The sequence below is a fragment of the Gobio gobio genome (genome assembly GCF_949357685.1).
Source record: "Gobio gobio genome assembly, chromosome: 2".
Lineage (NCBI taxonomy): Eukaryota > Metazoa > Chordata > Actinopteri > Cypriniformes > Gobionidae > Gobio > Gobio gobio.
In genome coordinates, this window is record NC_137098.1 from 62,443,071 (window position 1) to 62,470,294 (window position 27,224).

The 27,224-nt window shown below is 39.2% G+C and overlaps 1 protein-coding gene and 1 long non-coding RNA gene across 3 annotated transcripts in view; both read right to left on the reverse strand.

Annotated features, from left to right (window-relative positions):
* Window positions 1–4,158: 4,158 nt before the first annotated feature.
* ntn5 (netrin 5) overlaps window positions 4,159–27,224 on the reverse strand; it is a 32,755-nt gene continuing 9,689 nt past the window's right edge. For both annotated transcript variants that reach the window (XM_079810870.1, XM_079810871.1), the window contains 6 exons: window positions 24,342–25,705; window positions 21,392–21,580; window positions 20,210–20,359; window positions 11,543–11,596; window positions 8,972–9,052; window positions 4,159–5,980 (listed from right to left, as the gene is read on the reverse strand). In XM_079810870.1, the coding sequence (XP_079666996.1) occupies window positions 5,274–5,980; window positions 8,972–9,052; window positions 11,543–11,596; window positions 20,210–20,359; window positions 21,392–21,580; window positions 24,342–25,692 (2,532 nt within the window). In that variant the 5' untranslated portion in view covers window positions 25,693–25,705 and the 3' untranslated portion in view covers window positions 4,159–5,273. The remainder of the gene's footprint in view (window positions 5,981–8,971; window positions 9,053–11,542; window positions 11,597–20,209; window positions 20,360–21,391; window positions 21,581–24,341; window positions 25,706–27,224) is intronic.
* On the reverse strand, window positions 13,546–17,628 carry LOC307122701. Its single transcript, XR_013816080.1, has 7 exons — window positions 16,340–17,628; window positions 15,676–15,749; window positions 15,374–15,421; window positions 15,207–15,290; window positions 14,851–15,056; window positions 14,524–14,683; window positions 13,546–14,425 (listed from the first exon to the last, which is right to left on the reverse strand). It is a non-coding gene; the product is annotated as an uncharacterized lncRNA (long non-coding RNA).

Here is a 27,224-nt window from a genome sequence, read left to right on the forward strand (position 1 = left end):
GAGCCACAGGCTGTTTGAAATTGCCCCCTATACCCTCATTCCCTACTCCCTACATCACTCAGCTAATATAGTCCACTTGAAGGAGTGAATGAAAATGAGTGAAGCGAATTTGGACACTGAGTGCATCAGAAGGGCGGCTGCTTTTGCATAGTTTGTGCTTATAATAATCATTTTAAACTTATCAAACTGGCAGCTCCAGTAGTAATGAAAAGATTTATATTGTATAAACCATAATTAAACAATCTAATAATCAGTTAAAAAGGAGTTTACCTGTATGATGTTACGCTGTAGCCACATTGGACCAGCAGTTTGGAAAATGGATGGATGGATGATTCAGATACGGGCCTCCTCTTCTGGTCAGATGCGGCTCTCACAGTGCATTATGGGATTTCTCTAGCCGTTATTGCGGTGCATTATGGGATTGAATGATTGCTCTCGATAACATCCACTGTGGTTTCGGACACCACTACAAATTCCAGTCCCCTCAAATAGTGACCTATTTAAGGTTATAGGGGGCGATTATCGACACAGCCACCATTTCTTCCCCAATTGCGGCAACTTCCATTTTTATAACAGATTTTTTTGCACCAATTTCCCAGGAAGTGACTATTTTGCTCTCTTGAACACATGGGAAGGAAACACTTTATTCGCAAATGTTTTATGCAATATTCCTATTTTGCGAAATAAAACGTTACTGTTGCAATGAAGGAGAGACATGCAGACACAATTTTTGAATATGTAGTGATATTATTTAGTAATATTATCGGAGTAGAAATATATTAAATATGTCATGATCAACTTTACACCGATTTTTCCATTTGCAGAAAAATCTGAAATTAACCCAAGCTTTCCCACTTGCACATATGGGAAAAGCAAGATCCGCTTGTGGAAGTAACATTTCTGAAAGGCAGGTGTTTGCATTCTTTTTTTTAGTAACCAATCAGTCAGCCTAATCAAGCTTAACCGAGGTTTGGAAGGTCGAAGGTCATTTTGATTTTGGCAAACCCACCTAGCACAACATCCTGATGACACGCAGATGCGGATCCACTATAAACCTAAAGGTCATTCCATCGACTGAGCTGCCATTGGATGTGTGTTTTTTACACATTAAGTAGCCTATGTGTGTTCTGTTGAGGTTCATCAGTTTGGTACAGTGAACCAATATATATGTACCACAGATGGCACCAGTTTTATTAGAGTCAACGGCGAGCAGGAATCTTGTTGCCATGGACGCAATGTGTTCGTATGAGAGGCATGCATGCAAGGGATCAACTGGATTGACCTCCTCACTCTCGGGTTAACAGAAGCCGCGTGTGTATCTGGTTCCCTGTGCCCGTCTAGGCGTATGTGTGCGTGATTCTGGACAAGAGTGTGTTAGCAACATGTTCGGGAAGGCTTATTAAACAGTGAGGTTCAATCCGCGGTATCATTACTCACACTGTGAGAAAGAACAGAAGAAAGAGAGCGAGCGAGTGAGAGAGTGCGGTGGAGCTTGTTGAACTTTGCCTCTGTAATGTACTGTAGGCCTCATGTCTCGTAAAAATTCCTCTTGCCAGCCAGTAAACACACGGGATCCAGAACTTGCCGTTTATTCCACATGCATTTCTGTATTTTCTACAATACAAGTTGACGGCGTAGTACAATAATGTGGATTTCCTCAGAATAAATAAATGAATCAAATTTACTCTCCGTCATTTTTCCTCAAAGTCAGCATGAAACAGAAGTTTTGATAGTCCCTATTGTGACGGATGTAAAATGGCTTCTCAAACCAGAAAAAAACAGGGTGGGATTTGGTTTTATATTCCATTAGGAATTGTTTAAAAAAAATGTAAAGCCTATAAATGTATAAAACCACATTCTGTTAAAACTTGTATTTTTAAAGCCGTGTTGCTATAATGGGATTTAACTTTACACAGAAAATATTATTACGCAATTTTAAACACTAAAATCATGGCAACATGCATTTTGTTTGTCTTGCTGGAGGCCTACTTCCTTCTGAAACAGTGATATTTGATCGTCTCTTCCTCTTTTTTAACCATGGTTTAATTGCGCTTTTTATTGCCAATGTATGAACAGCTTGAAACAAAACTTAAAAAAACGAGACCTTCCTCGACTTTCTAAGTTGTCTATTAAAGCCTGTAGACTGATTTTTTGAGTTGGGGCGTTTTTGCTGGGAAAAATCACGTCACTATGGAGTGTGAGCACAGCTGTAAGTGGCCTACATCTTTCACTTCCAATGTTTTTTTTGTTGTTTTTTTTTTTAAGGGTCTATATTTAAAGCTGCAGTCTGTAACTTTTTGCGCTCTAGCGGTTAATAAACAGAACTGCGTGCCTCTTGCGGAAGAACATTGCAGCCGGAGCTACTTCTCTCTGTTTATGTCTATGGCGAGTCACGCAGGGACTGTGCTCCTCCGCTGCCGTTCCTACCGGTCTGAAATAGTCCCAATATAAACACTTATTATAAGTGTACCATAATGATTCGGGGTAAGACAAAAACACGGTTTGGAAAATGGATTCATGTTGTACATTCTAAATATATAATTTTTGTAAATCTTGAACACAAAAAAGTTACGGACAGCAGCTTTAAGAATTTCCATGTTTTAATCGCTTTTTTATTGCCAATGTGTGAACAGCTTGTAACGAAACTTAAAAAAAAACAGACCTTCCTCTACTTTTTTTTAGGTTGTCTACAAAAGCCTGTAAACTGATTTTTGAGCCTCAACGGGTAGGCTATGTACAGTTGCAAGCACTTCTTTTACTTACAATGTAAGATTTTTTTAAAGAGGCTTATATGTACGAATTTCCATGTTTTAATCGCTTTTTTTTATTGCCAACGTGTGAACAGCTTGAAACGAAACTTAAAAAATCGAGACCTTCCTCAACTCTCAATGTTGTCTATGAAAGCCTAAAGTCTAAATATCAAAAAATTCTAAAATCAAGATACATTTACTAGATAAGTAAAATGACATAAGATATTTTTTCCTGGGAAATAAAATCAAAATGAAGAATTATCTGTCAGTGGGGTACACTCTAAAAAAATGCTGGGTTAAAAACAACCCAAGTTGGGTTGAAAATGGACTAACCCAGCAATTGGGTTGTTTTAACCCAGTGAATGGGTTGTTTTAACCCAGCGGTTGGGTTAAATGTTTGCTTGAAACAACCCATTCACTGGGTTAAAACAACCCAATTGCTGGGTTAGCATTTTTTAGCGTGTAAGAAAAATTATATTGTGTCTTTTCTGTCCCAAACGGAAATAAGATTATATTTCTTATCCCATTGGCAGATAATTTAGCTTGTTTTTAAGCAAAAACTCACTTCATTTAGATTTGTCCCCCAGAAAACAAGAAAAATAATTTTTTTTTAGACTTTCTAGGTTGTCTGAAAGCCTGTAGACTGATTTTATGTGAAGGAGTCGGGACGTTTTTGCCGGGAAAATTGCGTCACTATGGAGAGTGAGCCAGAGTTGCTGTGGTTGACTGATAACAAGGGTTTCTGAATTCTGCATGTATTCCCCTATAGGTACAAGAAAAAGGAGTGGTAAATGTACGTTTATTTTTGTGATAATGTGCTGTCGATTAATGCACTTGTACTGAACCCAGAATATGCCTATTACTATATATAAATTCATGACTAAATGTACAGGTGAGTTGGAACTATTTTTTATGTGACCAAAATGGCACACATGCCATATCTAGACATCTCACAACTGTGTGTCCAGATTGTGTTATCTGATACACTTGGCTGCTAGACAAAATAGAGGACATGTGGATATTAGGGCACGAGAGTTAGCGAGAAAGACTTCCTGCAATATTGTTCTCAAAACAAGGCAAGCAGTGGGCAGCTTGGCCCTTCAAGCTGTGGGAGATTTTACACTAAATTAACTGTCGTCAGTCAGCCAGGGAGGAAGGCTGGAAACAGGTGTTTCCTGTGCAAACAAAGCAGGTGCATCATTTGCCGTTTTTACGGTCTGTCTCCATTTGTCTTTCCCCTTTCAGTCTCATATGCATGAACTATACTTCATTGTGTCTCATATATACGTGGTTCCTCTCCCTTTTGTACACTTTTTTTTAAATTACTGATTTTGTACCTTCTGTTTCCTGAAATGAATCTATTCAATTATTAAATGCTAGTATAAATCGAATAAACAACAATACCGGTCTTGTTAACAATATTTATTATGAGGTAGAGCGTTAAGTTAAACAGAAAAAGTTGTCACATTTGATGCACAAATATTTGTAACATTTACATAATGTATGATAGTTTAAAATATTCACAAGTAATAAGACATAAAGGGGTAGTTTACCCAAAAATGTAACTTCTGCCATCGTTTACTCACCCTCTCAAGTTGTTCCAAACATCTATGAATTTATTTCTTCTGCTGAACACACAAAGATACTTAGAATAAGAATATGGGTAACCAAACAGTTCATTTCCATGTTATTTTTTAAGTCCATGGGACTCGTCAACTGTTTGGTTACTCAAAATATCTTCTTTTGTGTTCAACATAAACAGGTTTGGAACAACTTGAGGGTGAGCAAATGATGGCAAAATTAAAAATTTTGGGTGAACTATCCCTTTAAAAGGCACCATATTAACAATCTGTTGTATACAGTCTGAATTCACTGAGATATATATATAAATATACTGTACACACCAAACATGGTGAGTAAAAAAAACTACTTTAATTAGTGTGAGCGCATAATCCACACTGGCATGTTTTACATTTTACTCTCTTTAGCCACACTTAACATGTCTGTCAATGATTGAGCCCAGATTGGGTAAGATTTGTCAGCTGCTGATCTGAAAACAATGTATCTCTTACAGTCCAACAATAAGAGTCTCACACGTTTGACTGTCAGACATAATAACTGTGGATTTCAACACTGTATTGAACGGGACGGCATTTAAGTAACATCTCAAGTGAGTAAAACGTGGTGATTTTTCAGTCTTTTAATAGTTTGATTAGACTCGTCTTTTCCTGAAGGAAAGGTGCAAAGCATGTGACATTAAAAAGAGCATGAAAAAATACCTGCATGTTTCGTTTCACAAAATACAAATAGCTCTGTAATATGATAGTGAATATGTAAGTACAAAAATACTGAGATACTCACAGCAAAGCTTGCAAATATTCATTGGATGGAGTGGCTCTGTATAAGAAACGGCCTAGATTAGACACAACCGAAATATCCCTCACCATGCATTTGTCTGAGCCAAAGAGCCACACCAGGCATTTCTTAACTTCCTGCTTTTTGAATATTCCCGCTCATAGTATGTCAGACAGGTGGCCCGGGTGACCACGTTGGACACGCTGTCGGTCGGTACCGCTCATGCTTGTTGGCCTGCCTTGTCTCTGAAGTACCTGAGAGAGGATTGTGGGTGAGCTGAAGAGAGGGTGGCGTGACGTTTTCAGACGTACGGTCCTCCACAAGGTGCGTTACTGTGTATTGTCCATGTATGTCCTGAGTCCCTCTTTGTGTGTGCGTGAGGTCTGATCCTCCGGATTGTGTGGTTAAATGATGCTGCTTATGCGCCGTGTGTGTATGTTTATGTGGTCTGTGTGGCTCAGACTGCAGTTTGTCCAGATGTGGGGGTGTGTATTCCTCGTACACGTTTGGGTGAGTGTGTTTCTGTCCAGTGGTGTTTCCCTGAGGGCACTTTCCTCGGGTGTCCTGCCCGCGGAAGCCTCTTAATTTTGGGCTCCAGTGTTCCCTCCACTGCAAGGCCATCGTGGCGCGGTCTGCGACTAATCGCCTCTCTTCGGGGACCCAACTCCGACCGCTTTCCTCCGCACCGATCAGGAGGAAGGTGCGGCCCATCTGAAGCGCAGGGCAGCCGCAGCTGAGATCCCGATCTGGAACCCAGAGGGCCTGAATGCCTCGCTTTACGTGCGAAGAGCCCATTCGAAAAACCGACTGCACCAATATGGAAAACTGCCACCAGGGACCAGAGCGTTCCTTACCTTTTACTTGCACCTTCAGCACTGGAACAAAAATATGACAGAAAACAGGGAAAAGGATGTTAGACGATATGACTAAAGACTGGAATACACTACAGGACTTTGGCCTTTATTTGTATTCTGGACGAGTCAACCCCAGTTGCCAAAAGTCAGAGCCAGTCTGCAGAATTTCAGCAATCAGAGTTGGCAAATATCTACAGGAAATTGCGTATGTCTGGCTTTTCAAGCTTGAAAACGTTTACCCCTAAAAGCCCCTTTAAAGGTCCTGTTCTTCGTGATCCCATTTTTCAAACTTTAGTTAGTGTGTAATGTTGCTGTTAGAGCATTTATAATACCTGTAAAATTATAAAGCTCAAAGTTCAATGCCAAGCGAGATATTTTATTTAACAGAAGTTCCCTTTCAAAGCCTACAGCGAACGGCTGGTTAGGACTACATCCTGGTATTTCCTGCTTTAATTACGTCAGTAGAACAGTTTGTCGACTAACCTCCGCCCACAAGAATACGCAAAAAAGGGGGCGTGGTCTTGTTGCTCCCGTGTGGAGAAGAGGAAGTGTTGCGTTCGGTTGCGTTCGTATAGTTTGTTTGTTGCCATGTCGTCGAGACGCTGTTATTTTCATCCCGGAGTCAAGTCACCTTTGTTTGGCTTTCCCAGGGACGCTGTACTTAGAGATCATTGAGCGCATGCATCCCCGTTATGGTGAGAGGCGTGACCTTTCCGGTAACGTGCGCTCTGCGTGCGCTAAGCTGCTGTCGAATCACAACACGGGAACCGCTGGCACAATCAGAACTCGTTACATGTTTCTGAAGGAGGGACTTCATAGAACAGGGAAATCTTTCAAGCCGTTTTGAGGACAGTGGAAACAGCGGTATACAGATAAGTAAATTGTGTGAAAAATACAGTTTTTTTTACACGCGAAACATGAACACATGTTATATTGCACACTGTAAACACAATCAAAGCTTCAAAAAAACACGAAAAACGGGACCTTTAAGGCAAGTCCTTTCACTTCAACCGGAGCTTGTAATGGCAGATGCAATGGTGCAATTAATTTACCAATTGGCAATTCGCTTTTTATTTAGAAGGCGGGACTTATTCCGCCATATTGCGTGTTGCACTTTCTCCCATTCATTGTAATAGGCGTGCACCATCTTTGTATCTAAAGTCTTTGTCCTGGGTCATTCTGAACCTCAGGTAAACAATCCTTGCTTCACGGTTCACATTGCTCTTAATTAACCTGGGGTTAAACATTTATCTAGGGTATTTATAAACCAACATTTCACACTGACCAGCGTCTCGCATTTTTAACTGCAAAAATGCATACTGTGAGGATGGCCCCTAACACGGCATCGTTTCACACTGTACATGTTAGGCACCAAAATGCTGGGTTAGGGGCCGTTCACAGGTCAGTGGAGCGTAAATAAACATTGTCTAGAGATGCATTTTTTAAAAGTTTAACTTTTTTTTTTACTTTACAAGCTTTGAGAATGCCATGTCATGCCCAAGAAGCTGCAAAAGACTGTCAAACACATCTGTCTAGCACAGGTTTACGTAGAAAAAGTGCAGGGGAAAAACATGTTCAGCGAAACCGGTCCCCTAGTCTCAGCCTCAGACCTCACGCCCACACACCGTCTGATGCATAACACCGGATCTAAACCGAACGATGCAAGCAGCGCGATGCGACTCGACTAAAGACAGTAGAACCCATTATAATCAGTGATGTTGTCTACAATGGATGTGGCATGACACGACAAATCCCAGACAGTAAACTGATCCCTCATTCTATTTCTGACGTACTCCAAGCACTCGCGATTCTTCACATCGGAAGGACAAATGGATTTGCAGCGGTCGCTTTGTCATGTCCGTTGTAGACACGGTGTTAGGCACACAAAATGGGACTTGTCATCTGATTGGTTGAATTCTACAGGGTTTCCGGTAGACATGTGTCGCGTTTATCAGTTGGATCTGTTGCATTAAACTTGCACTGTGTACTTGAATTAATCATTTATTAGATGCACATTGGTCTGTAATCGTAGGGACATTGATGCTACATTTCCACGCCCCTAAACATGACGTGGAACAAAACGATCTGTGATTGGTTGCTTTACATGCCAGTCAGACGCTCTCTTGGACGGTCCTTGGCCAATGAAAGCTGTGATGATTCTGCATCAGTCTGAAGGTCTGGCTACACGAGACTAATGATCCCTTAACACAACGGTAAAAGAGGGTCCCGACTCTCAACCTAGCTTCTAAATTACAAGTGTGACATGTTCCTTTCCCCAGAGTTAAAAGTGGGACAATTACCCGGGTGACAAGCCCTGTGTTTTCATGCATCTTCAAGCATCGAGGCACATGTTTCTGCACGAGTTTGTTGTTTTCGGAACGACTTGAAAGTCTGGAAGCATTTGATTTTTTAGTTGTTTATTGTATGATGTCAACACTCTTAAAACTAAAGGTTCTTTATTGGCATTGACAGTTCCATGAAGAGCCTTTAACCTCAATGGAATCTTTCCATTGTTTCAGAGGTTCTTTATAGTGGAAAAAGATTCTTTAGATTTTTAAAATGTTCTTTATACAAAGACAAAAATGGTTATTTTAAAAATGGATCACTTAAAAGGTTCTTTGGGGAACCAAAAATGGTTCTTCCATGGCATCATTGTGAGAAAAAACCTTTAAGAACCTTTAAGAGTGTCCTCTGTAACTATTTACAAAATCAGCGAGTGCCTAGTATTTTCATGCATTGAGTCATGCATTGAATTCGAGCCTTAAGGTTCGTCATCAAGCTTCTCATACTTAAGTGAATTTCGAAAGAAATGTAAATCTATATATTTCCGCCATATGTAAATAAAAACATAATTGTGACTTTTTATGTCTCAGCTGTCACTTACATATCTCACAGCTACCACCTTGTTTCCCATAATTGTGACTTTATATTACATAGTGTGACTTTATATCTTGATTCAACTTTTTATTTGTATTCTGAGGTGTAAACAAACTTCCTTAGTTAAGGACATACCATAGTCCTTGAGACAGTATGTCTCCAAATTCATTTTGACTCTTGCCTGGGAAGGTGGACAGTAAGAAAGACACTCCTCGCCTGCGGTGAGAGAAAAAGAGAGACAAGTTAATTACACGCTTTTTATATAGTTTTTTTATCCGTGAAAGCAATAATGGACCATAAAAAGTCCAATGAAAAGATGAATCCCACTTATAAATTCAAAACTGACACATTTTGAAATATATTTTAAATGAGTTTGTACAAACTAGACCACCAGAAGGGAAAGTGCAAGGCTGCTCTATTTCTCTATTCAAGAGTTTGAAAGAGCTCAGGGGTCCAGGAGTAAAAGGCAGCTCTGGAGTCTCCAGAGAGCTGGAGTTGGCCTGTGTACTCAGTGCAGATCACAGTAATGTGTGTGAAATCAATCAGCAGTAATGGACTGCACTGCACTTTCTTAGATATTAGCGAAGCAGCTGCGGCAGGTATATATTACCATAATCATGGCAGACTGTACAATATTCTGTTGCTGTCAATGGTAAAACACGTTTTATTCAGAAAGAGAACTTTTTACTGTCTGCTGGTCAGCAGGCCAGACTTCAAGATAATATCGCGCTGGAAAACACTTCACTTGAGACTCATATGAAAGGTTCTTGTATAAAAACAGCAGGAGCACCTTTTGCAGTTTTAGAAAATTGTGTCCGGTAGAGCCAGTTCCAGGTTTCTTTTATGGAAGCTTGTTTCCGCCACTGAATAAAAAATAAAAAAGGCAATTCTGATTTTATAACTCGCAATTGCGAGTTTATATCTTGCAATTCTGAGAAGAAAAGTCTGAATTGTGAGAGAAAAAGTTGTTTTTTTTCGTGGCGGAAACAAGTTTCCATAATTCTTTGCAGGCCTGAAAGTGGCCATAGAGTGATTCTGATATTCCTTTGTGTGTAGAAAACATGCATTAGCACATTGACTTTTCTACATATACATTCAGATTTATTTGTATTTAAAATAAAATAGGAAAGCCCATCTATAATCTATATTCTATATTATTTTGGATTTATATTATGATTATGATAATTATTAGTATACTATTATTAATATTTGGTGCATTACTTGTCTCACACAGTTGATTATAGGTACGTGAATGATTCCAATAGTGCATCTTGTTAAGGTGACACATACTATTGCTTTTCTAAACTATCTAATGCATCTAATGATTAAACATTTGAATGGAGCCAGAACGCTATAGTGACTGAAGGGATGAATAACAATAAACTACATGCAGCTTGAGCATTTTACCCTGAACAGAATTGTTACACATCAAATGCTACAGCACAAAGCTAACCCACTAGGGGGCAGTAAATCACAATTAATATGCTTTATTATACAGTATATACAATATGCACCTAAAGCAATTTTATTATTTGTTATATATTGTTTGAATCATGAAAATAAAGTACTTTAAATTGAAAAACAACACATATAATATATAAATATATATATATATATAAATATTACTTTACACTACATAATTCTATTTTGTATTTTTTACATTAACAATGTATTTATTAAAACCATGTACAAAAGTACAAGTCAATGTTTTAAGCATTTTTACATTAAAAAAAAAAAAAAAAAAGAACCTAAAGGCAATAATAATTTAAACAATATATTTTATTTGTGAACTGATGTTCAGCTGTTATTTTTAATTGTCATCTTATTTTCGGATCAAGCTCGGTAAACATGGTCACAGACACGAAGATGGAGCTATCTTTAATTTCACCAAGCTGTTTAATTTCACTAAAAACACCCAAAGTGATCATGTTTTCAGGCCGTTTTAAGTTTGATTTTGATGATAAAGTGGTGATATCTAAGTGGCTGAGCTGTTTACTTACTTTTTCATTAGCCTTCCCATTAATTTTTTGATTTATCGCGTGAACCAATCATAGCGCGATGGAGGCAATTCCTCCTCTCACGTGACTTTCCCCCATTCATGTTACTTTAGAAAAACAAGTGATTTATACACTTTTTAATGTCACATTTTGTAATATTTGTGGGTTTTTTTAAAAATATGAATTATTTTCTCATCCAATTTTTTTGGCAACATTATAAATGTCTATACTGTCACTTGATCAATTTAATGCATTTAAAGCAAGTCCCATATTTCAGATAAATGCTGTTCTTTTGAACTTCTATTCATCAAAGAATCCTAAAAAAAACATTGATAATAATCATAAATGTTTCTTGGGCAGCAAATCATAATATTTCAATGATTTCTGAAGGATCATGTGGTACTGAAGACTGGAGTAATGATGCTGAAAATACAGCTTTGATCACAGGAATAAATTACATTTTAAAATATATTCAAATAGAAAACAGTTATTTTACATTTTTATAATATTTCACAATATTACAGCTTTTTTGTATTTTTAATAACATAAATGCAGCCTTGGTGAGCAGAAGAGACTTCTTTCAAAAACAATCAAAATAGTGGGATTTCAAAACTTTTGACTGGTAGTGTATATATATATATATATATATATATATATATATATATATATATATATTTGTTGCAGGTGAAAGGAAAAACCAATGGCTTACCAATGCTGTACTGAGGCTGGTAAACCGGGGTGGGCGGTGCAATCTCCTGAATACCTGAACGAACAACAGACAGGCAGAAAGGGGGAAGAGGGTCTCATTAAATTACAGCAAGCAGTGACAAGTTTATTTGTGTGTCTTTCATTTTGTCCTTCCTCTTTTTCACACCTCCGCTGTGGGTGACTGCCTCTAATCCCTGCGCTGGCTCATTAGGGCATACTTGCCATTTGTGAGTGTGTGGGGAGAAAGGGGACGTGTGTGCTGTGACTGCAGTTTGCCCTGTTGTCTTTTAGTGCATGTGGAATGCCTGTGTCAAAAAAACAAGCGTACGTTTGTCACAGCGAGTGAGCCCAGACAATTTGGTGCGTGTGTGTGGTCTTAAAGGTCAATAGGGCCACCTATCAGGACGCCCTCTGCCACACACGCATACATACGGCCCATGATAGGTCTGGAGCGCTGGGTCAACCATATATTACCCATGAGTTCTGTACTTCTGCCCATATCTCTGACACAACTGGGGCACTGACACCTTATCCTCCTCCTCCAACCCCCCAAACGCTAAAGTCCCTCAGCAATAACTCATATCAAGCGTCAAACGCTTGATGCTTCAAATGCTTCACTCATTTGAGTGTTTTTAGCCTGGGAGGCGTTGGCGTTGGCGTTGGCATCGTTCGCGAATGCAGACCTGAACAAATCCATTTGCTTTAAAGGATGTAGTGTATAGATAGAGTTTAACATGGATAACATGAGACTTCCTGGCCACTGTTATCCAAAATAAAAGCCCCACAAATCTTCAAGTGCTAATAATATCTAATGTCTGGGTCACTTTCCCTGTGATAAACGACGGCTGCGCTTCCTGCTCCATGAGAGGTGGCAAGCGGTCCGCTGGTGCTGGTTATGTTTTTAGCCGCGGCTCGCCTTTGGTGCAGGAAAGACGGGAGCTCACGCTATAAATATCCATGTTGAGACGTTCCATGTAGAACAACAAACAAGCTCTTCTATCACTGAGCCGTAACCCATGAAGAATTATGCGTCTGTCGTGCTGGGAGGGAAGCGGGTCTGGTTGTGCGGCGCGACAGGTGCTGTTCGCCCAGACCATGTCAACCTTCTCCCTGTAGCTTGCACCGTTGCGTGAACTTTGAGATATAAAAATGCGGCAATACACACTGGATTATCACTTACTGAGAGCGAAGCACCCAGAAAGACCATTGCAATGTTGATGAAAGCCAAGCGACACAACCTGAGAAATTTCAGGACTTTGTATGGAACCAGTTATTCACAGGAATGAGGGGAAGGTGTTAGAGTTTCAGAGAGCGGCTTCTACTAAATCCTTCATAAACAAACAGCAGTTTGCGAAGTGACAATGATACTGACTTTGGAGTTTAGATAAATTAAGCAGGTTAATTGAGTCAAGGGCATTTGAGGGGAGAAATAAACCAGGGAAAAAACACGATAGACCTTAGTCAGGTTTGACGGCGTATTGAATTTAATGCGGAAGAAAACTGGGATAGACTTTTCAATGGCACTCAATGCAGAAAGGTCCTAGATCACATCTTTTTTTATGACTCAACAAAAAAAATTGAAAAGCGTTTCGTCAGCTGAACAATGTATGTATAGCCTAAAATTAATTGAACACACTGTACTTCTCGTTTTCAGGAGTGGTGCAGGTACCCAGATAGCAATGAGTCGGCGGACCACCGGCGGTGATCCGGCGGCTGTAGAAGCGTCAGAATTGCGTAATCGCAAACATGTTTGACGGCGCACCGCCGGCGGCAGCCGCTTTTTAAAAGCGGCAGCCGGCTTCCTACCGCCTTCGTACCGCCGCCGGCCCGCAGGCAAACCGCCGTTCCGCCGCCTTTATACCAGAAGGCGGCCCGGCGGAGGCAAACGCTTTTTTCGAACGATCTGCCTCCGCTTATTGTGTAATAAATAATATATATATTTATTTATTATTCATATATTTGTAACATGCAGTTTATGATGGATAATAATTGAACAAACCAGATAAATTCCCATTTGGCATTTTTATTCCACATTTCAAAGTACATTAACTGTCAATGATACAAGATAATATAAATTAAATATAACAGACAATAAATAAGCTTAAATAGGCCTATAAATAACAAAAAACATTTACTAAAGAACCTGCATGTTTCCAATTAAATTTTGGTTTAAAAAAAAAAAAAAACAGCCTTACAAGCAAATTATAACACTTACAATATTTGTTAATAACAAATAGGTCAGCTCTGGGATGAAAAGAATTACCATTAAATATTATATCAAATAATGAGGATATTTGGTACCAAAGAATGTGCAGGATACCAAATAAATCGAGGTATAACATCACATTTAACAAGCCATTTCTAACAATAGCATAAATGGTAATAATTTAGAGTAAAGCTCTGGAGAAGAATAGAACAGTAGTAGAACAGAACATTATAACAAGCCTGACTATGGGTTCTCCGGTTTTCCCCGACCTCCAGAATGAGGCAGCGCAAATTGGCTTATCTTCAGTGATTTCTTGTGCGCCTATATAAAGGACAAACAACCTCGCCATCCCATATCTATCCAAGGAGCTGCCTTCAAGGCAGGGTCACAGGGAATAAAAAAAAAGTAATTTCCACAGTGAACAGTGTGGATTGGGTGAGTGTAGCCTGAAACTTCTGGCTTCTTTAGGGGTCTTGATGTTACTGACTGCAGGATAAAGAAAGGGTTCCAGGTGTCAGTAGTCAGCCTAGGTGTAAGAGGTCGGCTGTGGGTCCCTCTCAGCTGTGCGGCGTCTTTTTCCACCTTCACGATCAGATGCTCCTTTCAGGTAACGCATAGCGCTAACCTGGACCGCCTCATCAGTGGCATCCTGGGTCGCCGGGTTCTTCCGGATGGCTCCTGTAGAAAATACAGATCTGTCATTCCATGTGAATGTCATAAGGCCACACACATCTACTTAAATATATAACAAATTTATATATTTATATATATATTACTTTGAACAATGGTCTTCAGGAACATGTCTCTAAAACATGCTTTATCCCCTACACCCGTCCAGGTTGTATTAATGGAAAGGTGATTAGAGAAGATACTCTAAAGCATTCGCCACACGGTTGTCTTTAGGTCCCTCCCACATTTGATTGCCAAAAACCGAAGCTGAAAATACAAAAAAGTGTTACAAATTACATATCTCTGAAGCTTCTCATACATAAATATAAAAATGTGACAGGCTGTGATTCAGACTGTAGAATATGCAGTGTACAATCTTAAATTTTACTTTTTAGATTACCCTACAGCATTATAAACAAAATCAGCACACTTACTGGAGCTCTTTATCCTGCCTCAAACTGTTGTCAAGCAACGCCAAATGGGTTGTCTAGGGGGAGTAACAGACCCCCTGGCAGGGATAACTCTCCAAAAGACACATTGGCACTGAAATGTTGCAGCATAGTGTCCATTTTGTTGTCCATGCTATGCACAACATCGCCAAACTCTCCAAGACGTCGCAGCATTAGGGTCTGATCTGCACCTACAGGGGTTCACAGAATAAAAGAATAAAGCAGTCAGTCCTGGTCCCTCAACTACTAAACTATGACATTTACAACTAGGTCTACTACATGTACAGGTGGCCCCAGTGGGAATTAAACCAACAACCACAGGTGTTGTTTGCAAGTTGTACCTGATTGCCCAGTACGAGCAAACGTCGTCAACATTGTCCCAACTTGCTTCACCTGCTCATGAAGTGAGCCGCTGTCATCCGAAGCTACAAAATGAAAGGCATTTGGTAATTTTGGACCTACATCACAGTCAAAAAAGTAAAATTTAAGAAAGAGTGCATGTTCTCACCTGCTCGTGCATTGCTTTCCCTCAGGGCTTGGTTCTCATTCTGGAAATCTACATAAAAAATATTTTATTTTAATTATATATATATATATATATATATATATATATATATATATATATATATATATATATATATATATATATATATATATATATATATATATATATCAACAACTACAGGCACAATTTTCCATACTGTTAAAGTTTCCAACATCTGCAATTTCCTGTTTGTCCATCTCAACTCCTTTCAATATTCTTCTCCTTATAGCCCAGTAACTAGACATTGTGACTAACAATTTATTTACCTTGAAAGCCGAAACGATTGTCCAACAATAGGTCTCTTGGATGAAGATAACCGATTGTGCTCTGGTCAAGGTATCTGCAAGAAAATGTGAACAAAACCGCATTAACGTTAAATACAGAATATACAGTAGCTATGCTGTGGGGGGAAAAACTGGTCAGCCAAATGTGGAACAGTAAAATGTATTCATTCAGTGTAGTGATTCAAGTAAACTGCATTGTCCTCAAACATAATAAGTACAGCAGTTCAGAGAAATAACTCATAAATGACCTTAAATGCTAGAAGAACAGTAGCAACACAGCACATGTTAGCTAACACTTGCTAAAACTGACCTAACGTTAGCAGCATGCTTGTTCGGACTAACAAAATAATTTAAATAACCTATATACATCATTCTGTTTTGTTAGAAAACACCAAAAGTTAAACTTAAGTCTTTCTAGATGTAAAGCTTTGGCTAACTTACCTACAGTAGCTAGATACATTTTAACATGTAGAACATGCTTGAACTCAGTGTGTAAAAAAGGCGAAACAGCACGTGTTAGCTAACACTGTGTATTGTGCACTATATCAGCGTGCGTGTCTGAACAAACTAATTAAAACAACCTACCGGTATATACATCAAAAATGAACATAATATTGTGTGACACAAAAAGGAAACATGTACTTACTTAAACGCTCGTAGTCGAGGATATTTTCTGATCTCCTCTCTTCAAATACTAAAACCATGTGATGAGCGGCCGCTGTTGGTAAATCTGTATGTTTTACCGGTTTGTCTTCCGTCTTTTTTAAGTATACTGCCCCTCTCGGCCGGTGGAGGTACTTCTCTGTTTTTTTTATTTTATTTTTATTTAAATTAGTACATGTATAGACAAGTACAATACAAAAAGTACAATGAGAGAAAAATAAAAATAATAAAGCATTGTGGTACAGTTCCGAATATGTAGAACAAAGAATAACAACAAATGTAACACTGTATATAAAATAAATAATAAAAATAAGAATTCTGAGATAGAAAATACTTTATAATATTAAGGCAGTCACATGAAATTGAAAAGCTTTCAGGTTTCTGTTTTTGTAAGCTTTTTGTTTTGCGACCTCATGTTTGAGAGGGTTTCAAATATTGTAAAAATCAGCTTTATAAGAGGTAATATTAGAGGGCTTCTTTTGAGTTATTCTTGTCTTATGAATGTAGAATTTTTCCTAAATAATTAATAATATATTTTTGTTTTTCAGAAAAATATGGGTTTTGAAAACAAAGTAAAATGTCATGAAGTTAGTTCTAATTTTTTGTCATGTCTATTTTAAAGTCAGTCCAAAAAGAAATAGAAAAAAGGCCAATACAAAAATAAGTGTTATCCTAAAATGAACTTTCAAACTTTCTTAACCCTCCTATTATGCTAAAAAAAAAAAAAGTATTACATCCATTATGGGTCAAATTGACCAACACTGTTTAAACACACTCGACATGCAAATAATCAAGTGAAAATTTAAATGTAATTTCCTAAACCTAACCTTATCATGGAATCAAGAGTCAAGAATCTGTTATAAACCCTAATGGCTTTGGAGCAAAAAAAACTAATATTTGATATAATTCACATATAGGCTATTATGATTTTATAATCGCTTCAAATGTGAGAACTAGTTAAAATGCTGTCAGTTCCACTCTATTTCCCAACAAGCCAAACATAGCCAACGTGGCTGGTCGAATTTGAGAGTAGAAATCCTTGTATTTCACAGCGGCTTGCCGCCAGCCGGCCGCGGTCCATTAGGCGGAGGCAACCGCCAGAGAAAATGAAGCCGGCGGCCCGCCGGCTAGTCGGCCGCGGCATCTCGCAAGAAATGGGAGTGACGTATTCGGCGGCAAACGTTTCATCACCGCCAGCGGGACGCACCTATAGCCGACAGCTTAGGGCCGGCGGCAAAAAGAAGCCGTGCCGATATTTTTTGCTATCTGGGTATGATGACAGAATTCGCTGCTGGTTCTTTTGCTTTTCCTATGGGGTTTATAATGGAGGTTTTCAATTTATTTGTAAAATAAAGCCTGTGGTAAACATAACTTGATGATACTTTGACTTTTTTTTTTCTACAACATAAATTGCACACACCCATAGCAAAAATGCAAAGTTCGGAGAGGTTGTGTTCATTTTTGAAACGGTATGTTTTTAATGAGGAACTAGATAAGACTGTTTGGGTGTGTGCAGTTTATGCCGTAGAACAAAATGTCAAAGTATCGTCAAGTTATGTTCACCACAGGCTTTATTTTACACATGAATTGAAAAACCCCATAGGAAAATGCCGAAGGAATCAGCGGTGATTTAGATTTCCGGGTTCTGACGTCACACCTGTCATACAATACCGTTCAAATATTTGAGGTTGGTACGTTTTTGAAAGAAGCTAAAACAGTAATATTGTTAAATATTATTACAATTAAAAAATATATATTTATTCATGCAAACAAAGCTGCATTTTCAGCAGCCAGCAGTGGGGCCAAGTCTGCGGTTCGCTGTTGCTGTGGGTTGTTTTTATATTCTGCGGATTGATTTTTAGCCCTAGTACGTGTTTTTTGCAGTTGGGCTAGTTTTGGCGGGTTTTGAGGAGCAATTGGGCTGGCTTTGTTATGCAAACCTGGCAACCCTGATTGCGCCTGTATTCAGTGTCACGTGACACTGGTAGGTCACATGATAGAGACAACATGGCGAATCGAATGTAGTACGTCCGTATTACATTCATACTACACACACACATTCATACGATATAGAACATACTTTTGAAGTAATTACTTATTCAAAATAAGTACCTACTCAAGAAAGTATGTGATTTCTGACGCAGCCGTAGAAATGGTATAGGCCTAAACGTTGTAAACATATAGGCTATATATTAGTGGTGGGCCGTTATCGGCGCTAACGTGCTGCGTTAACGTGAGACTCTTATCGGGCGATAAAAAAAAATATTGCCGTTAATCTATTCTCAAAGTTGGGTTGGGAGCTGTGTCTATACTACGCAAGCTATGATGACTTTCACCTTGATATTTAGCGCGGATGTATACCTAGCCGAATTGCACTGTAGGGGCGAGAGAATGAGTCTTCGAACCTGTGTGTATGCCTACTAGTGTTGTCAAAAATATCCATATTTCGCTATGTATCGATACTGAAATATCTGAAACGATACGATACTCATTTTCTACAGTATCGATATCAGCTTCGCTCTTCTCTGCGACCGACAGCGAGTTGACACGCACCCGCCTCCTCTCATTCAGTCCGTTTAACCCTCTGAACACGGCGAACGCGTGCTCTGCTGGATTTTTCCTATTGACAGCGTGTTAGTGTTGGTGTGACCGGTCTGAATTTTGCGCGGGGTTGCACATAACGTTTATTCAACTAATTCCTGCAGATTTCGCACTCGCATCTGAAGCGCACACACATATACCGTAATAAAGCCGCCTCTGACATACAAGTGAAAAACAAGCTCCTTTTTCCAGCTTATTAATGGTCAAAAACACTCAAAAATGTCTCAATGCCCATCTTGATGAGTTTTAATGTAAACACAGTCGTAACCAGCTCACAGGAACAGTGTTAGGGATCCATGCGTGCGTCAGGTCTTAAAGGGACAGAAGTTATTTATTATTCAAACTACAAAAAGACAAACAATCACTTACGAGCACACATATTCTGAATGCCTTCAGCAGAATTCAAATGAGCCATTTTAATCTAGATTAATTCCAAGATTACAGTGAGATTAATCTAGATTAAAAAAATGAATCTATGCCCACCACTACTATATATATATATATATATATATATATTTTTTTTATTCAATTACAGACAAGTACAAAACAAATATAAGACATGTTTTTGTTGTTGTGCTGCGTAATAGTCTTGTGGAAACTGTGATGCTTTTTTTCGGGATTCTTTGTGCTTTTAATTCTCTGGAACTTTTATTTGTTTTGTTTTTTTGCTCTTCTTTTTCTTTTTATGAACAGCACAACCAAGGTTTTCAAATTGAATTGAACTGAATAGAAAGTTTAAAAGCACAGCATTCACGATAGTGTAAATACAGTAATAGCAAGTGTCGTGTACACACACAAATGAAAATAAAAAAATGTAGTAAAATTTACAAAAGTACAGAAATTGTTTAATATTAACTGAAAGCTGTCTAGTTTAATTAGATGCAAGTCATAGGCCTATTAGAATAATGTTAAAGTCAGACCTAGATAATGTGAAAGTCATTTAACAATTGTCCGGTATGTAGCAATAATCAGACTTCGTAGTGCGCATGCTCCGAAAGACAGACCTGATGCACGATTTGCATTTAATCCATCAAATATTCAGTTATGAATGTCATGCACATTTGACTGTAGCGTGCCTATAGGCGAAACATGATGCAGCTTGATTAACACTGAGACAAGAATGTGATTGTGAAACTGACAAAGTGGGGAGATAAACACTTCTATACATCAAACACAGTGATTGTTCAGGCCAGCAACTTTAGTTATTATACAGAATACAATTGAAAGGAGTAGATTGAGGTGTGATACTTACGGACACATGGCCGGAGGGGGGAGTGGCCTTGCTTGTACCCGGGGGCACAGCGGTTACACTTCTGTCCCGTGACTCCTTCTCGACACAAACACTGTCCTGTGGACTGGTTACACCAACGGCCCACTGCACCCATGGGGTGGCACTGACATGCTGAGACAGACAAGTGAAAATGAAGAGATTAGGATCTTTAAAGGGATGGTTTACCTGTATGAATTTCTTTCTTCTGTTGAACACAAAAGAAGATATTTTTTAAGAAGAATGTCAACCATTTTCTTTTGTGTTCAGCAGCTGAAAGAATCTCATACAGGTTTGGAACAACTTGAGGGTGAGGAAATGACATGGATGAACTATCCCTTTAAAGGACATGTAGCAAGAAGAGGACTAGAGCATGGCAGTGCTGGAAAAATCGTGTTCAGAAGAGACAAGAGAATTATCGCAAGACTAAGGGTATTAATGTAAGACTAGACATATGAAGGGAAATGACGAGTAATACTACACAGAACTAGGCAGCTGTGGTTCCCGTCTTCAGTTGTAATTCAAGTCTCATTGACCCCTGAGCAACATTTTCCCCATAAAACATATGTTTGATGGCTGGAGACCATCGAGAGGAAAGATCTGCTTCTCTGCTTCTGCTCAACTCTTTTTCATCCAAACAAAGCTCCAGCCGTCCTACAAACATTTATATACGCTTAAAAAGTCAGGTCTGTTTTAACATTAACAAGTTCTAAATCTTTCAGTTCCCAAATTTTTTAAGATAATTCTATCACTTAATTCAAATATTTAGCTGTTAGCAGAGGTTTTATGGTATTTCCAAGACATAATTTAGATTGTGTATACATTTGCACACTAAATTACAAGTAAATATTGATGTATGGTATGCATGCACAAGCATGCAGCGTAAACTGATGTTATATTGGGACATTGACTAAAATGCTCCGTGAGCGTGCCATAGACATGAGAGCAGTCAAAGGGCAAGTGTCAGTGCACATTCCATCACTCATAGTGTAGCCATAACATAGACACAAACTATGCTGCCTTTCACACACCTCAGACCCCACAGGTGGCAAAGCCACCTATTTTTTTCCACTTGTGGAACAGTAAGAATGATTCACTCTCTGACATACCAGCTTAAACATGATTTCCACACAAAACATATACACAGACAGATCAATTGTTACTGACGTTGGCAGGCCTTGCGGTGGCTGAGTGGTTTGCTGTGGTCACGCGTGTATCCGTTCTGGCAGAACTGGCAGTGGCGTCCCATTGTGTGGTGCCGGCACTTCAAACAAATTCCTCCACTGACCCGACCAGACTGTTGATACACGGCCATACTGAACCTACACTTATTAGAGTGACCGTTACATTCACATGCTGGAAGAGAAAGAAACGGACAAAGATAAGGGCAGGAAGAGGATTGAATGATAGCAGTAAAAACAACTTTTTTAAAAATCCTTACATTTATCTGAGAAGCAACACTGCATACAATATACACGCATTTAGATTTTTTTCTTACTGCACTTTCAGATTTTTTCTTACTTAAATAAAAACAAAATCGTCCAGTGCTGTGAGATGTGTAAAATATACTCGTATTAAAGATTCTCTGACACCAACTCCTAGGCTGCATCCGAAACCCCACACCCTCTTGAGTAGGTACTTATTTTGAATAGCACTAAAAACATATGTTCTATGTAAGGAACAATTGACGACGACCTTGGGAATGCATTGTTTTTCGAATTATTCAACATCCCGGAGTCAGTTATTCCCTTCATACTACGGTTACCACGCCAGATTATGTGTTTCAAGACTTTTGTCAGGTTTTTGTCCTTAAAAAGCTCTTGTGTGTAGGACTAATTACTTATGCTGCTTTCACACCAAACGCGAATAGAGCGTCAAAATCGCGTCTACTGCGTCTAATTGGACGCTTGAAAATTTTGAATCCATTTTTGAATCCAAATTTTGAATCCACAGCGAATTGGATTTCAATTATTTAAGAATACTACTATTGTGTCACAAAATGAGGTTTTAAGACTTTTTCAGGTGGGAATGTAGTTTAAAGCTCAATTCTGTGGTTTATTTATAAAGAGAGCACCTATTTGAAAAAAAAATTATCTTGCGAGTTGTGAGATCCAGTGGATCACCGGGCGCTCAGCGCTCATTAACCCCGGCGAGAGCAGCCTTTCCTCGGCCAGTCCTTCTGACGTTTGCCGCTGGCTCTGATGTCCTGTAGTGGTTCGTCTTGTGTGGATCTAATGGCCGATCTATATATCTCTTTATAAATAAACCACAGATTTGAGCTTTAAACAACTACATTCTCACCTGAAAAAGTCTTAAAACCTCATTTTGTGACACAATAGTAGTATTTTTATATTATGAAGGGTTTCTCATCACGTCACTTCACCTCGTGACAGCAGCAAGCAGGCTCCTGATTGGTTAACGCGGTGCAAATTGACGCCAAAGTTCAAATTTTTCAAATCGGGCGTCAGACGCGAATTCACTTCAGGTGTTCACACGTTTTGTTCAGGTGTGTGTCCGTATCCGTACTGTATATGTGTGCGTTTGAGCGGTAGAAAGAGAGTATGTGCTTTCCGTACATAATAAAACATCATTTTGTGGCAAAAACATGGAAATAATTTGTCGTTTTTTATGCTATTGTTTACTATATTTATTTGCTTGGTCAGTGTTGCTGTGGGTTTTGGTTCTTTTGCTGTCGTAGTCTATCATTTGGCGAAGTGATATGGACATGTAATGCGGTCAAGACTTGCCTGGAACTACTTTAGCCGTGCGTTTCCCTAAAAAAAAGCCAACCTTAGAACGTGCGTCAACCAATCAGATTCAAGCATTCAACAGCCCCGTAGTATAAATAGCATGAATGTGTGTAGTATGAATGTCATTTGGATGTACTACCAAAGCCACTTGAAGGCAAGCCAGCAACCTTAGCCGAAAAAAAGGTAACGCCTGCTAACGCTGTGGTACGCAGGGAAGGAGACAGAGGCCGTTTTTTGAATGAATGTCATTAGAGGAGAGGCTTGACTACAAAATCACACCTGGAACATTCAAATCTGTGTTTGCACTGCCGCTGAGCAAAGAGCAGTTATCAGTACTGGTATAAAACAGCTTCACAAACCGTCAACCACACAGTTTTGTTATTTCTGTGTGTACAAATATTCATATTATCACAGAAGTACTGGGATAAAGTTTATAGTTCGAATGTAAACACATGTCCACAGACGCGATCAAAATAGAGCAAATCACCTTTTGAAAGTAACTTGGCGCTTCAAATGACTGTATCGATTACATTGTTACACCAGTAGGTGGCGACAAGTGACTATTAAATGATGTATTTGTCATTGAATCATTCATTCAAGAGATTCTTTCAAAGACGCTTATTCATCCAGTAAAGAAACAAGTGAAGTCATTGAATCATTCATTCAAAACCGTTTTTTTAAATAATTAATTCAGTTTAATTAAACATTTTAAATAGACTGCAGCAATTAACATATCGTTAGAACCTCTAGTAAATCACATCTTATTTTCTTTAGTTGTTTGTTCAGAATCATAGAAGAATTGTGATTACTGTTTGAAACAAGAAATTGTGATTTTCCGCTTAACCAATATCTTGCAGCTCGACCGTAAATTCGGAGTTCGGACATACTACTCTTGTCCCGTGCTGTTTTTCGTCTACTATATAGTAGTGAAGTATGCGATTTCGGACGCAGCCTTAATATGTAGCACTGTTGATTACCCAGTAGGCATTGCAACTGGAGTCAAATCAGAGTGAGTTTGATCTGATTAATCACCAGGACTGTAAAACACAGATGTACGTCATCAATCTAATCATCCAAAGTAAAAAATAAAAGGTGTTGGATGTTATAAAATTTTATGAAGTATTGCTTATCATGTAAATTAATTTAAGGATTTTTAGATGTTTAAACTGGTAAATTAAACAAAAAATACGAATACATTTTTTTACAGTGGATTACAATGCAGATATTTACATGTTTTATATGATATTGTGTGGAAAACAATATGCCATAAATCATTTTCCCTTAAGTTATAAACAGCGAATTATTCAAAAAATTATCCTAATTAAAAATGGACATTTAAGCACAGACACACACAGGCTTAAACTCACGGACGCACGGGTGTGGTTGGCTGGGTGTGGCCCGTTGCCATGGGCGATCATAAAAAAATGGCTCACATACGTCACAGTCCGGCCCAGATGTGTGATGCTCGCATTGACACACGGCACGCCCCTGGTTGTCACGACGACAGCGAGAGGCGTGGCCATTGCACTTGCACCTGCCTCCGACCTGTAGGTCGGAAAGGGCAAGAGGGGGTTTCGGTGAGGCGTAAAGAGAAGATGGGACGAGGTGTTGCGAGGCGTTTTTTCTCGATTTGGAACGGGACTTCCCCCTCCCTCCATTGTTTCTCCTCCTCCTCAACTCTCGCCCTTTGGAGCCCTGCTGCGGGATATTTAGGGACCAATCACATGTGCCATCCTGGCATGGCTTGTAACCGTCCTTCTTACGGCCCCTTCCCACTCTACCTTGAGATCCCATCTCCTTTTGGGTAACATTGTGGCTGCTTTGCTGCACAGTGCTTTTATTCCTAGTTCTCTGAGTTGAAGTCTGTTTTTCTCGACCATTTCCCCAAATTTCAGATGTTTTAACGCCAGTGTTTTTCTCGCCAAACCGCAGAACTTTGTCTCCCCTTTCTCTCCATCTAAACGGGCCTCCCACTTCATTCAGTTTCTCTTCACTTTTTTTCATTTTGTCCAATGATTGATGAAACACTATCTTTATGTCTGTTGCAGTCACCCAGTCCTGGAGCCCTGGACTATAGTCAAAATCCGGCGAGGAAGGACGTCCATCCAAAGTGGAGAAGGCCAGCATGACATTTCCACGATGCTTCTGCAGTGGTCTGGGATCTGAACACAGCGGCTCCGTCTCCTGGTGCTTTGTCAGAGCGATGGATTGTGCAGGACGGCTGAATGCGCCCATGCAGTCGCTTGAGTAAAACTGTAGAGGGCGCCAGCTCCGGCCAAAGTCCATTGACTTCAAGATGGAGATGGAGTAGGACTCCATCGACTCCACCTGTTGACAAAACTGAAGACTAATGTAAGTGACTTCAAAGCGTCTGCCCAGGGGAACTGTCAAAGTCCAATCCCCAGCACCAGAGCCTTCGGCAGCCGTCCAGCACGTCAGGTTGTGGGGGTTGTGAAGGTCTGTTAGAGTGCTGATGTTCGTCTTGGGTCCTTGCTGGAGGTCCTCCATCGTCACAGGCATCCCGTAGGCCGTGTTGATGAATTCAGATAGGCAGTGGCGTGGACGCCCATCCAGTTGGTAGCAGGGGTCATGAGGAGAGGTCCAGCTGAGAGGAGATTGAGAAAGTAGAGGAGAGAGATGGGAGAGAGGGAAGAGGGCAAAGAGGAAAAGAGGGAGGAAGGAGAGTGTCTGGAAAGGAGGGGAGTGATATCTGGACATGATGTCGTCAAGCCTGTAATAGTAGGGAAGGAGAAAAGAAAGATAAAAGCATTTATAAGAGGTCAGGATACTGATGGATTTACATGACATTTGAGTTAAAAACGTCCCAGCTCACGACACTCATTCTAGTCAACCATTTTACACATAATCCAGCCAATCAGAGACCCATTTGTCAGAAGAAGGCCTCTCTTTATCTGGTCTGTGTCAATGCATCTTAACTCAATGCTTTTTAATAAATATTCATCTTGACATTTTCAACTCTAGGGCAAATGAGTGTAAACATAGAGAGATTGCAAGACATGACATAGAGCATGTGGAGCAGCTGCTCCAACCCTTTTCTCGTTTATCATATTTATGGCTTTACACTCTTTTAATCTAAACCTGCCCAATGCAGATGTGGAGATAGGAAGATAGCATTATAAAAAGGACTAACGCCCGGGACACACCTAGCCAACGTCAAAGAACTAGCGGCGATGAAAGCTGACTCTGTTGTATAGCTGATAATGTTGTCGCCTCTCCTCAAGCTACGCTTGAACACACCAACAGGATTTAAGGCGACTGTCAACTAGCATGTGCGTTCTGCGCCTGTGTGTAAGTAAATACTGGTCTATATCAGCAGGTATAAATAGTCTATTTTCATCATTCAAAAAGGACTGCAGATATACAAACTGTAAACAAAGCCATAGATTCCAATGTGGTTCTTTGGTCATGTGTCCAACAGTCTACAAAGTACAAAAGCCGCTTTTTGTTCTTTTTAGGCTGTTGAACACATGACCAAAGAACCACATTGGAATCTATGGCTTTATACAAAGAAAAGGCATCCTGATCCTGTTTTTTTATCTTTATTTTCAGTGTTATGAAGTCACTTAAGAATTTTGTTCATTTGTTTACTTGCCATGTAGATATAGGGCCAGTTGTTCAAAACATTTAATCTGGATCAAAATTATCTGGATTTGGAAATCCCAGGTTTTGCTATCCAGGATATGGTAATCCATGCTGGTTTTTCAAAGCAAAATTGGATTGGATCACCCTGATCCAGATACACACCTTTTCAGATAACCAAATCTGGATTACAAGTGCTCTATGGAGCCCCTAAAGGGACATGGTAATGGAAAAAATATGAGTTGGGAAAAAATGCTTTTGCATTCACTCAGAAAAGCTTCACGTAGCGTTCACCTGAGAAACCTTGCGTTCGCTCGTGAAGAACTTTTGACCGGTTCATCTCTTATAATTGATAAGAAGTAAAAAGTCCTATAAGTGATAAAAAAAAAAAAACACTTTAAATTTTATATATTTTTGTTTGATATTTACAGCTGTTTGGGGATTATTTTCTTTTTTTACTTTGACTGTAGGCTACCGAAAGGCTTAATAGGTAGCCTAATGTCTACTTCTAATTTATTACTTTAACACTAACTAATCAACTAATCAAGAGAAAAATATAATAATATGTGGTTGTGTATTTTATGATACTTTTTTTTTTTAAAGTATTACTACATTTTCTTCCTGGAATCCACCTTGAAATCCTACCCACT